Source organism: Vanessa cardui, chromosome 13 (genome assembly GCF_905220365.1).
Source record: "Vanessa cardui chromosome 13, ilVanCard2.1, whole genome shotgun sequence".
NCBI lineage: Eukaryota > Metazoa > Arthropoda > Insecta > Lepidoptera > Nymphalidae > Vanessa > Vanessa cardui.
Window position 1 is genome coordinate 1,453,611 of NC_061135.1, and position 14,298 is coordinate 1,467,908.

General features: G+C 33.8%; 1 protein-coding gene across 1 annotated transcript in view; it reads right to left on the reverse strand.

The window, feature by feature from the left end:
* The window catches only part of LOC124534596 (phosphatidylinositol 3-kinase catalytic subunit type 3), a 36,324-nt gene that overhangs the window by 14,062 nt on the left and 7,964 nt on the right, over positions 1-14,298 (reverse strand). The window contains exons 4-10 of the mRNA XM_047110520.1: positions 8,715-8,852; positions 7,551-7,673; positions 6,360-6,455; positions 1,314-1,489; positions 1,117-1,184; positions 640-745; positions 98-204 (exon numbers count right to left, since the gene is read on the reverse strand). Of these exons, the coding sequence (XP_046966476.1) occupies positions 98-204; positions 640-745; positions 1,117-1,184; positions 1,314-1,489; positions 6,360-6,455; positions 7,551-7,673; positions 8,715-8,852 (814 nt within the window). The remainder of the gene's footprint in view (positions 1-97; positions 205-639; positions 746-1,116; positions 1,185-1,313; positions 1,490-6,359; positions 6,456-7,550; positions 7,674-8,714; positions 8,853-14,298) is intronic.

Below are 14,298 nucleotides of genomic sequence, written 5' to 3' on the forward strand. Positions count from 1 at the left end.
TGTGTGCGTGTCTGTGTCTGTGAGTATGTATGTGTGTGTGCGTGTGTGTGTGTGTGTGTATACACACGTATATCGTTAGTTATAGGAACACACGTACCCTCGTGTATCTCTTTGTAGTCCTCGTATTTCAAAGCCTGTACTAACTGTAGGAGGTATAGAAGCAGATCTTCATCGGGCGCTTGTTTTAATCTTGATATTGCATATCTGCAAAAAATAACACCCATTAAATGTCACGCTGATCAAGTTTCCTCTTTTTTTAAGGACGTTCATTATGGCAATCAAAATCTTTATTAAAAAAGATCATGAAAATTAAATTTATTTGGTTAAATTTAGGTTAATTTAAGTAGTATAGATATTTGGCATATATTTAAAAAAAAAAAACAAAGTAATTTGAAACAGTCTTGATACTTGGTATCACACTAAGATCGATTAGTTTGATCAATTCCTAAGTATTTGACCACACCACATTTTTTGAATGAAGTTCTTTTATGCGGTGTATAATAGAATGAAATGGAAATTAATTGATGTCATTGTCTGTTATCTAAAACATAATACGCAGCACGAGAGCAACTCAGTTACAACCAGGTGCCGCGCGACACATCATTTTTATTTAGTGTACCGTATTATCTACCAACTTACTTTCTGACGGCCGGATGCGTGAACTTGGGAGTCAGTAGCTCTAAGGCATCTTCAACATCCATCGGCGCCCATTGCTTCATCATGGACAACGCTTGCCTAACTTCGCCTGCAATGGAAAGGTCATTAGTGTATTATGCGACTAGTATCGACCAAATGTTAAGACGAACTGAGAAAATTGCCTAAATCTTTTAAGGACAGAATTTCGATGATATTTAACTACGCCAAAATCCATCCAAGCAAGCGTGAGGAAAAACAAAGCACAACAATACTGCTTAATACTACCTAATACTGCTGCGGTAGAATATCTAATGAGTGGATAGCATACACACAGAGTTTGCTCGAAACCTTTTAGTCTGTGTTTCACATTGTTGGAATATTTCTGCACAACACGGGTTTGTTCGGAACACAAATTCATCGGATGAAAACCAAGGAGATCACTAGATTTCGTGGTCTACAACTATGATGTACAGTAATTACCTGGTCGATTCCAATTGACGCATGCGAGGAACTTTGTGAGGGCTCGACGGTGAGATGATAAATAGAACCTGCGAATAACATCATTCATATAGTGAATATCAATGGTCACCTGATAGAATGGATGATCGGAGTCCAATTCGGAACATTCATTTATTCATGCAAAGGTTAATACAGAGTCGAGTGTCGTCGGTCAGTACCGGTACTTCCAGAGTAGATCCTGGTCGTCAGCGGAAAGTGCGGCGAGCACGGCGGGCGCGGCCAGCAGAGCGGCGAGCTGGTCTCGCTCAGCGGCCGAGGGCTTGGCGTCGCGGCCCGGCACGGCACAGCGCAGCGAGCGTGCCAGCCGGTGCTGTTTCGACTCCACTAGGTTTTCCTGCCGCACCACACCCACAACTTTACTTTACGGTAGGTATAGTACGACACAACTTAGATGTAGCATCGGCAAATTCACCGATAACTGCCATATTTGTATTACCAATAGAAATAGCTTCCTATCGCGCCATTCGACGATATTCGTCGCTATAGATTCTCGCGTCTGTTCAACCCGAGCTAACAACTACATGTAAATAGACGTGTCAAATTGACGATAATATTAGGTAATATTATATTACAAGTTTGTGTAAGGATATATTCACATGAATAATAAATATTAATAATTTGGGATAAAGTACTTGATTCGGATGTGATCGGTTTTACGAATTTGGCCGATGTTACATCTAAGTTGTGTCGTACTATAACTCTGTCGGTTACCTTCAAGCATTAACTGATTTAAATTTTATTTCGTATGGGAAGTTTTTGTCGCGATAGTCCTTCCTTTGGGTATGCAGAGAGTGGTAAATCTTAGTATGGTGAATCAATAAATTCTTAAGTAGGAATGTAATACGTTTTTAAGTTAAATAATGTCCACGCATTTTTGACCAATCAGGTCGGTGTACCATAATGTTTGATATACATACATCGCGTGGGTAGAACTGAGACGTTGATCGATGACATAAATTTGTCATTCAAATCAATTTGAATACAAATGTTGGATGTGATTATGAGGTCACGGCTGCTAACGCAATGGACACCTCAATGGCGAAATTAAAGTATCACACCATTACTAAACTACAGATATCCGTCAATCTTTATTATTCAATCGTTCCCTTGACGTCATACAAGTACTACCAGGATTTAATTTTAAATTATTGATAACTATTATTTATTCATGAATTGTTAAAACTATTTTGAAACATTATCTATCAATCTTTGAAGATACGCGTATCTTCACAAAAGAGGTAGAAACTACATCGCCTCCGGGACAAAACGGTAAATACTTGTTCAATAAAATCACTGTCGATACTAACATCATGATCGGTTATTTGTATTTTAACTGACTGATATTCAAATTCATAAATATTTAGTATAACAATATGTTGATTATTAAAATCTAAGAACAGTTCGGAAAGAAACAGTTTGGATCTGCGAAAAGTCGGTGAAAGAAACTCAACGGGATTTTTTCTCTGTACAATTTGAATGGAAATAATAATTTTAATTTAAGGCTATTAATTAAACTTATAGTTATAATAATTATATTTTCAATAAAGAATATAATATTGTATCCATCGCCGATGCTGGCTATGCCAAAATATTGAGAAAGGATTACATAGCTACAGAACGATTACAGTCATAATCGAATGAGTACTCTCAGTATCTACCGGGAAGAGGCTGCTCTTGCTCTGAGAATGGCAAAGAAGTCAGCCTCGTAGCAGCGAACATATCTTTAATACTGCAGAAACTCGAAAGCTTCGTTAGAAAGCGAAATGCGTTGTTAATAAAATACTATTAGTTACATTAACATACAAATACTAGAAAACAGCCCGTAAGTCGTTTGGGTGAAATAGGATTGTCATTTATTTCTTAAATCCTGTCTCTAGATCGTATCGCCCTGTGGACATCAAAAGTGATTCAGCTCATCAGCTGTTTAGGACCAGTTCAGTGACACAGATTATACGCTGATTATGTTATATTTAATAAAAACTATTGAATTGTTATGATTACGTATAAAATGATTTCATTAATTACCGTTTGTCATATTCTATCATGCCTTTGCTCATAATATCGGAAACAAGGAGTAATCTAATGTTGCCATACAAAACATATTTAAAAATAGCTTTTACTAAGAAAACGTTGATAAACACGACTATGACATTTTGGCGCGAACAAAACTGCTCGATGATAAGAGTAATTAAAACAAAAGTAATGTAAAATCATGATAAAATTACTGAGAGAACCAGATATTACTCGCGTGTTCTCGTAATTTGAATCAAATCAATAAAATTTTCAAAAAATCAAACGCAACTTCGTTCTCGTAGAGTTTCAAAAAGCTTCTCTGATTGGTTGTTTTGATAGATTATTTTAAATTAACTTATTTCGCAAAGCATTTATTTGCTTATACTTATTTTTTATTAGCACAAATATTAACATATTGACCATGTAGTTTAAAAAAAAAGTACCTAATTAACCGTAATTGCGTATTTAAAACAAAAAAGTAATAAGATTATGCGTGTCAGTAGTACAATAAATTTGAATAAATAAGATCATTGGCATAAAACTTTAACTCAATATTTGAGTTTAAAAAAAAGGAGAAATGATCTTGTCGACAAGTGAAGTGATATCCGCTATTTGCATAATTATTAGACGACACAACGTTTTTTACATTTTAAATGATTTTAGAAATAATTTTTATTTAATTATAAAAAATGGACTATTTTTTCGGAAATAAATTCATAATTTTAAATGAACGCGATTATAGCATGGCTGTATAAAAATGATCTTGGAATTATTATCATTACACACATCGTGAGAACAATTTATTTCACAGTTAAGTTATTTCAATGAAATAATGTCAATTAAACGAACCTGACCTTAAATTATTAACACGTGCTATCAAGAAATACTTTAACAGTTTTTGGGTATAACTGTGTTTAATTAATTTTTGATCATGGAACCAGTATAAGTTCTTATAACTTTGCCACAACTTACTCTAGTTTTGCTAGAATAGGCTATTTGACAATGCGAAAAATAAATTGTGAATTTTTGTAATCAGTATATATTATGAGTTTAAAAATAGTTATTTACTAACGAAAGTTGAAAATAATACTTAATTTTTTCAAAAATCCATAAATAAAAATAGCATTTTTTCAAACGTTTGTCACGTGACACAAAACGCCCCTGATTGGCTGGGCTTATGATGAAGTCACTTTCTTGTTAACTTTGCTTTTCTACTATATGTACCACAGATTAAAATACAGGAAAGTGACGTCACCAACCCATTGGAGCGTCATATTGTTTAAGTAGCGTTTTTGCGCGCTATTTAAATATGCAATTTTTAATATGATACTTTTCGTAAAATATGTACTAGAAATAAAAAAAAGTTTTACTGGGTTCCTTAACTTCTACTAAATAATATAAAATGGATTTTAAAAACCAGTCAAATAGCCTATTGATAGTTGTGGTAAAATCTTCGATTATCTATATATGTATATGATAAAATTAGAGTGTCTGTTTGTAATATGAAAATAACAATTGTTTGTCTGTGTGGAACGGCTGGACCGATTTTGACGACGTTTTCACAAGCATGCATGCGAAAGCATCTGATGTAATAAGAGGCAAGGTAGGCTACATAAACTACTTTTTTGTTAAATTCAAAACCGTACGAAATGGCAGACACAGTGAGTCTTTTAATAAAGCTTACATCAAATACGCGGTAGGAGGCGAAGCGATATTTAAAAATGTATGTATGTATGTATGTCAGTTATTAACGCGATAAGATTAGTCATAATTAATGTTTTAATGTTAAAAAGCTCTTGGAAATGAAATAACCGTCCTCATTGTAAGACACTGAACAATGTTTCCATATAAAACGAAATATATAACATTTACAAAGATTAACATTATTAATCAGTTAATTTGACATTTTTATTGAGTAAGCGAATTCGATTTAAGACATGTTTCTTGAAAAAAATAAAATATTAAAAACAAATTCGAAAGTTTGACCCATAGCCATTATAGTTAGCGCAGATATGTTTTTAATTTTCATAGCAAAGGTTTTGATACTAAGTCGTCTCATATTGATACACTGGGTTATATTTTCGTTTATTGTTGCATCGAGTAAAACATTAATTATAATTACAGTGCAAACTTGTTATAACGAAACTCAAGGGACTGAGCATTTTGTGTCGTTAAAGAGAGTTATCGTTATATGGAGTAAACAAAAAAAAACACCATATCGATCGAATCGTAATGGATATAGAAAAATTTGCTTATAAATAATTTTTTACACATATATTCTGGTAACAATGTGTGACGTTTTTTTGCTATGCCAGTACTTTTTATGTGTTCTATTCATATCTAATGTATATTGTGGAATCATCTTGATTAAACAACAAAAAAAATTTATCAACTTAGCAACAATTGGTGGTTGGAGTTTATCGTTATAAAGGATAACGTTATAAAGAGTTTACACTGTATTATATTATAAAATTATAAATAATTATTATATTATATAATTATAAATATTATAAAATGAAATAAGAAATTCTTAAAATCAATTTTCGAAGTCTCTGTCTCAAGAACGACATGAATTATAAATACAAATTAAGCAAATGAATATTCAGTGGTGCTTGGTGCGTTTGAACCCGCAATCATCGGTTAAGATGCACTCGTTCTAACCACTGGGCCATCTCACCTGAGTTAACACAGAGTTCTTTATCTACCTACGTTCGGTAACGCTTAAATATGAAGAACATTTTGGCGAGAAAAATAAAGAAAGTCGTTGCAACACTTGCCAGGGCACAACTATCAAATTAATTTATAATTCGGCGAAGATAAAACACACTACAATTCTTTTTTGTTTTCCAATTTTTTTTTTTTTATAAAATAGAAGTACGAGAAAAAAATAGATGGGTACATGCGAATTCATAGACGCTATTTAGAATTGATTTGAATGATTAATGATTATGATAGAATGTCGACATAACTTCGAATATACAGGGTCTGATTAAAAATGTTGGTACCCTCGGGCAGCTCACCTCTCAAGTCCTTTATAACCTTTTTCTCACTTAAGTATATCCAGCTAAAAACGTAATTTTATTCTATTTTTTTGAAGGTTTTTACCTTAGGTTTTCACCTCCGAGTTTTGGAACAGTGGACAAATGGCCCAGGTTGTATATGAATTAAATCGAATGGAACAAACAACATACCTGCAGTATCTCATAGTCGGGCACGGTGACTATTTCCGCTTGAGCTCTGAACTGGTACATTTCGTCACCGTCTTGTTCGTAGTAAACAACGGCGTGCTGTGGACGAGTAACGTCATTAGTTTAACGTATCAATCGTTAGTTATAATATTACGTAAAAGCATTGATAGTTTCCGAAGGATTATACACCGTATCACAACCTGAATAAAGTAGATATTCGTCTAAACATTGGTAAAACTTGATTGTACAAAACCCGTTTTTTAATTCGTAATGGTAATTTATACGAATCATAATCTTCATTCAATAATGTACTCTTGATCGATTTCCATTCCAGGCCATTATCGAGGGAAGCTAGGCATGTTATGATGCAGGCTAGTGTTTTGTTTTTATAATATATATAGGCTAACTAGCAACTGTGCTATAAGCGGTCACCACTATCCATAGACTTTTATGCTGGGATGTAAGATGCTATTTCTTTTACGCCAGATGTTATTATTCATCTTTCAAAACGGAATACAACAATACTATTATTACTATTTAGCGGTTAAGTTGATGAGTGGGTTATGATATTAACAGCCTGTAAATTTCCAAATGCCGGGCTAAGGCCTCTACTAAATTTGAGAAGATTAGGAGTATATTCCAAAACCCAGTTCCAATGCGGATTGGTGGATAGACACATGCAACCTGCATGGCAGTCCTCAGGATGTTTTCCGTCACCGCAAAGCTCGAGATGATTTATAAACACAAAGTAAGAGAAAAAGGGTTAAGACGTATACTCTTTAACCACTGGACCATCTCGAATCCAACTCTTATCACGCGGTAGTTTGGTAAAGAAACTCGTTCCTGTGAACCTATGATTGAGATCGTCACTTGCCAATTTGGTAAACGAAGATATCAATCAGTCTCAAATCTATCGCTGCTGAGAACTGCTAAATTCCTACTTATTAATATAATTAGGTCTTTATAATTTAGTCTTTTCTATTATTCATTCTTGGAAAATTTAATAATGGCACAGTAATAAAACTGTTAAAGAAATAGTTATCATCTCCCATAGATCCCATGTTCTCTCTTAAATATTCCCACAGGCTAAGTTCAGAGTTAATGGCCACGATTACAGAGAAACAAACAGACAATATTACTTACATATATATAATATTAATGGTTATAGTTTAGACCTTTAATATACTGACTTACATTAATGCCATCTATTTGTACCGTCGGAAATTCAATCATCAAATACATGTAGTTGGAGTTGCGCTTCTCTTTCTCATTGATCATTTCTATTTCACGAAACGTCAGTCTGTCAAGCCAGTCCACCTGAAATTAATTCATTATTGGAAATAGGTAGGCAAACTGGGCCACCTATTTGTTTGTGGGCACCAACGCCGATAGATAGTAGAAAGATTTTAACATCGATATCTTATAACATCAAAAAATTAGAGACCATATACTGTATTCAAGTAGGCTTTTACAAGCACTTTTGAATCGTCATTTAACAATATATATATATATATATATATATATATATTAAGTGAAGCTACCACCGGTTCGGAAAGTAGGTTCTACCGAGAAAAACCGGCAAGAAACTTAGTAGTTACGCTTTTTTACTATTTAAGATCTAAAACCGAAATAAAACCAGACGACTCTTTTCTTAAGGCCAAATAATTACAAATATTACGTACGTCTTGAAAGTGGTAATAAATACTATAGACAAATAAAAAAAAATAACTATGAAGCTTTAAGGAATTTGTAAATTTAAACGCATCTGTTTTATTCCCAAGCAAGTTTGATTACTTTAGAATTTTGCACACTAAAATATATATTTCATTTTATTTATTCATATAAATAAATATACACTTAAGGTTATACCTACGTATTATTGATAAAGTTCGTAAACCGTACTTGTATAGTCAGTAAATAAATTTCAACTTGTTATTAAAAATCATATCTTGTATCATCCGTATCAAAGCCAATATCAGATATACAAACAAAATTTTAATCAAAAAAAAAAAAAATTACAAAAATCTAAATTTTTCTTTAAATTCAAATGCTATAAAAATATAATACAATTCAAACGAATTTATTTTTTGCAGTCGGTTATAAGCAAATATATATAGCTAATCTTATGTTAATTTAATTAAATATTATTTTTTTTAAAAGATTAGCCATCAAATTTATGATGCGTGTTAATCCGTATAATTCTCGCCCGGGTACCACTTCAATTAAAAAAAATTAAACTTGCAAAAGCATATTTAAATGTTTTTTTTTTTTCGATCGATTCGTTATCAATAATAGGTATACATTATATGAAATCACACAGCATTCCAAATTTAAATACGGTCTAGGTCTAAGACTTACCTTCGGGATATGCCCATTACGATGTTTCTTGGCGAGTTTAGCCAGTCTCTGCATCTGTTCCTTCCCGCGGTCCGGTGCCTTCCCTGGGGTCCTCTCGCTTCCCTCCACACCGGGCCACACGCGGAGATCGAACATACCCTTTTTAAAAACACAACGTACCTTATCCACAAAAGTACACCACTTTTTGTAAACACGCAACGAACTGGTCGAATTACCCATAATTTTTTTTTTTAATTTACGCTATTTAATTGAAACGAAGAAGTTTTTATTGTTTTTATATTTATAAAATCGTTTCGACATCTCGTTGCGAGTTTTCTGTGCGTAACGTAGACGACAAAATGAATATTCTTAGTTAATATAAGTTATGAATTTATCAGTTAACACCCGACCGTAGCAAGGTTGAAAGAGCACTGATCGTTTAAATCGTACATACGAGTTCTCTTGATTGATATCGTCGAAGGAAATACAAAGTAATTATAAATTGACAACATATGTTGTCAAGACAAGTTAGTCATATTTTATAAACAATAAATTATTCTGTATTATAAAAAAAAAACTGTTATATGAGTTGATTAGTTATGGTAGTAACTATTTTTTTTGTATGTTTTTTTTTTAATATGCGTATAATAGGTAGGCGTAGACATTTGGCCAATTGGTGGGAAGTGGTCTACACCGCTTACGGACATTGGTTTTGTAATATTAAGTTTTATATGATTTTGAATTTAATTATTGCCAAAAAAATACATAATCAATTAAAAATTAACCCATATAACGTATTCTAAAATAAAACAATGCGTTATAAAAGATTGTAAAAAGTAAATTTAATTTTTATCCTGTAAATTTCCCACTGCTGGGCTAATGGCCTCATCTCCCATTAAGGAGAGGGCTTGGAACATATTCCACCACGCTGTTCCAATGCGGGTTGGTAGATTGCACATGTGGCAGAATTTCAATGAAATCAAACACATGCAGGTTTCCTCACGATGTTTTCCTTCACCGCCGAGCACGAGATGAATTATAAACACAAATTAAGCACATATATATAGTGGTGCTTGCCTGGGTTTGAACTCGAAATCATCAGATAAGATGCACGCGTTCTGACCACTGGACCATCTCAGCTCTTATAAAAGATTGTAAAGTCGTAGTGACTTTACAATCTTTCGATTAAAACAAAATTTCACGTCAATAGATGTGTAGCTGTGTTAACGTACACACATATAAAAAATTATAAAACGAACTCTTCTCTATGAACAATACTCTTTTTCAAATGCAAGTGCAATAGATGAAAATAAAGTAGTCATATAGTCCATAACTCTTGTTAAGGATTTGTAGTTTATCTAAATGGGTCGGGTTACACAGGCCGATGTACAGGGCGTGTTCATTCACTCGCTAACGAACGTTCGCAGAATTGAAAACCTATATAATAAACTATGTACTTATATATAAATATAACGACAATACTACGCGAAGTTTTTCTTCCACATTCCTCCATATGGCTTTGTGCAAGTCCGTCTGGGTAGGTACCACCCACTCATCAATTATTCTACCGCCAAACAACAGTACGCAGTTTTGTTGTGTTCCGGTTTGAAGGGTGAGTGAGCCAGTGTAACTACAGGCACAAGGGACATAACATCTTAGTTTCCAAGGTTGGTGGCGCATTGACGATGTGAGGAATAGTTAATATTTCTTACAGCGTCATTGTCTATGGGTGATGGTGACCACTTACCATCATCCGTCCTCCAATCTATAACATAAAAAAGATGTATTTTTACTCAGTAGTTAGTCTTGCCTTACAATACACACAAACAAAATAAGTTTTGTTTTAGTTAAATATATTATATTCGACGACCTACGTGGTCGAGTAGTGTGTACAACGGTTTTCATGGGTACGCCTTTCCGAGCTCCTGGGTTCGATTCCCAGTCTATGTTGATAATTCATTAGTTTTGTATGTTGTCTTGGGTCTGGGTGTTTGTGGTACCGTCGTTACTTCTGATTTTCCATAACACAAGTGCTTTAGGTACTTACATTGGGATCAGAGTAATGTATGTGATGTTGTCCAATATTTATATATTTTACATATAGCTAGGTGAAATTTTGTTCATATCGATAATATCCAAAATCGAAGGCTACGTTACGCGTGTATTATTCAATCGTCGTAGTTTCTAATTTGTTTTTGTACAGAACCGGTTTATTTTACGACTTCGTTCGCATTTTTAATTCTCTTATCCATAGCAATAATCTATGTCATAGAGGATAAAGATCAGATTAATTAAAGATCATCCGATCCTAAAATAAATTGTAATAAAACCTCTTTGGTGTAAGTAAAAAAGTCCTTGCTAATCGCAGGAGCGAATTTAAACAAATATTATATTCACACTTTTACGCATTTACACGTAATTTTAAATTAGTAAACATACTGTCATTAGTGTACGTTATTATTGTTCTGACATCGTACATGCGGCGATATGGGGTGAGTCTACATTAGTAAAAGTACCTAAGTAAAGTAAAGTAACAGCCTGTAAATTTTCCCACTGCTGAGATAAGGCCGGTTAAGGTGCACGCCCGGCCTTATCCATATATATAATGTGTTCCAAACCTTCTCCTCAAAGGGAGAGGAGGCATTTAGCCCAGCAGTGGGAATTTACAGGCTGTTGTTGTTGTTGTTGAGATAAGACCTCCATGAAAGATTCTTGTTTTAATCGGATCAGGAAACTTCGTAGGATATGTTGAAATAATAATATACAGACATGCCAGGTTGGTTTTCTATGCCATAAAAATATTTCGAACGTGAGCAAGATTGTCCCAAAGGTTGTCTGGAAGAAATGGCTTATAAGCCATAAGACCGCCTTTTGCTTGGCCAGTTTTGTTTTAAAGAAAATATATTTTGTATCTTTATGTATATTTGGTGTGCAATAAAGAGTTAAATAAATAAATTATTTGACCATGATTACATGAATAGTGTTTAATTCTTTATACAATTTATTTTATCATCCGCTCAGGTTCCGCTTTGCCTTTAAACTTGGCCTTTTAATATTACTTCTCGCTTTAGAACCTCAAAGCCTATTCAAACCAAGATGAGTAAATACCAATAAACAACGTTGTCATTGAATTGACACCTTGAATAATCTACATATGATATTAATTATGAATTCACGAAAAATAGTGTTTTGTATGTCGAATGAGTTATCGGAATTTTGGAAGTAGAATTTAAATCGATATTAGTATTTAATTGGAATTTTATAATAGTACACTAATTAAAGTAGTATTACGTAATTAGTATTACATCTTCGCGCTTGAACCGCTGATCCGATTTTGATTTGTTTCAAATCAGACACATGCAGGATTCCTCACGATGTTTTCCATCCCCGCTAAGCAAAAGATGAATAACAAGCACATTTAGTGTTGCTACTTTGAACCTGTAATCTTCAAAACAAATCAAATCAAATCTATTTTATTCAAGTAAACTTCACAATGAAGCGTTTTTGAATCGTCAATAATTAAATACTACCACCGTTTCGGAAAGCAGCTTCTAGCGAGAAGAAACGAGAAGAAACTCACATAGTTGCTCTTTTCAAATAAACAGATTTATAATGCTGTTATTTACAGGAATTAGTGTCCTATGATGGAACCCGAGCCTAACTCCAAGCGTTTCTATTCTTAATAATCTTTTTAAATTTTGAAAATGGTAAATTGATTATATTTTCCGGTATCTTATTATATATGCGTATACCAATGCCCAAAAACGTTCGGTTAATAATGCCTGCGTTTTCGAGACAAGCGCAAGTTTGTTTCAATTAGAAAAACTTACTTACAAGGTCACACTCGTCGTTTAAGGAACCTTAGACTACATCTGCTCAATCACTTGTGTCTAATCGATGTCTGGTTGTTTATGAGTCGCGGTTAATCAAAATGTATCGACGGTCAGGCCAGTCGCGTATCATCAGTCTTACAAACGCCAAAGATTCAGTAGCTCTTTTACGACCAAGCGCTGAACCGATTTTGATTAAATTTGGTATGAAAACAAACTTGAACTCTAATAGAAACACTTTTTTTGCCTTAGAACCAACACCCAAAAAGGCGAGCGATATCGCGAGCTAAGACTAATGATATTTATATCATCGTATGTTAGCTGTAAATACATCGATTCGTAAGACATATTTAAATTTACCAATATAAATGCGAAAGATGAAATTTGGTATGGAGCACACTTGAACCGCAAGTAAAGACATGGCATTTTTAAGCCTAGCACTATCGATAACTAGTTCTTAAATAAAACAAATAATTTATATATAATATTTTTATACTGTTAAGCCATTTTTACTTTTTTTCTGTATTTAATTTTGTTAGAATTAGCCCTATACTTTTTTTTCTGGAGACGAAGCTTTATTTCTCTTACGTAGCGAGCGTTTACAGACCAACATTTGGCACCCTGGGTCACCGGCACTGCGTTTAGCTGTTTTCCTATACTACAAACGCAACGATCCAGACCCAATACCAGCTGTGCCTACGACTTCATGAGCGGTTGAATTTAACAAAAAAAGTTATTGTTGTAGATTAAGTTATTGCTCATTACATCAGCTACCAATGAAAGTCCCGTCAAAATATAGATACTCGGGATCGTATCGTTACCGATATAAATTAGTCGAATTGATCCTCAGTTACGCTTAAACTGAGGTCAATTTATGGAATTGAAAATTGCATCGGAATAGTATTGAGAATGTATAATTACCGTTACATCACTAGTACAACCAACGGCCGAATGTGCTTTTCAGCCAGGGAAGTATAACAACGTACAATCACCTCATAACACGTATTAAACCCAGCTCAGGATTTGTACCGAGAATCACAGGGTCTGAAGCCATATAAGCTAGCAACTAGACCAACGAGACTGGCAATAAATAAACGCATATATACCAATAACGAGGTCAACTTCGACATGCGTTTTTATTCAATTAAGAATGCGGAAGCAATTTTTAAGCACAGAGGTCAAAACTAAAAAATATAAGAAATTTTGAATTTAAAATAAAACTAGTTATAACGGATTTGAATCGCGTATATTAATTATTTTTAACATCCCGACGTTTCGAGCACTTTACAGCGTTCGTGGTCACGGGTAGACCACGAATGCAGTAAAGGTTTGAATTTACTAGCGAGTTAGTCACCCGCCCCGGCTTGACACGGGTGCATTACTGATACTAAATATACAGAATTGGTTTATTTATTATTATGACAATAGAAAATTAAAAGAATATCAGTGCTTCTTTACTATATTGTCCATGTATTATACACAAAAACCTACCCTCGAGTCATTCTATCGATTAAAAAACCGCATCAAAATCCGTTGCGTGATTTTAAAGATCGGAGCGGGTCGGGTAGTTGTTTTATCCTACTACTATTATAAAGGCGAAAGTTTGTATGTATGGTGTTTGTTACTCTTTCACGTAAAAACTACTGAATGGATTTGAATGAAACTTTACCACAATATAGCTTATACATCAGAATAACACATAGGCTACAATTTTTGAAGTTTCTAATGTGAGGCCGTAAAAAAACACAATTTTTGCGCTTACATTGCAAACGCTG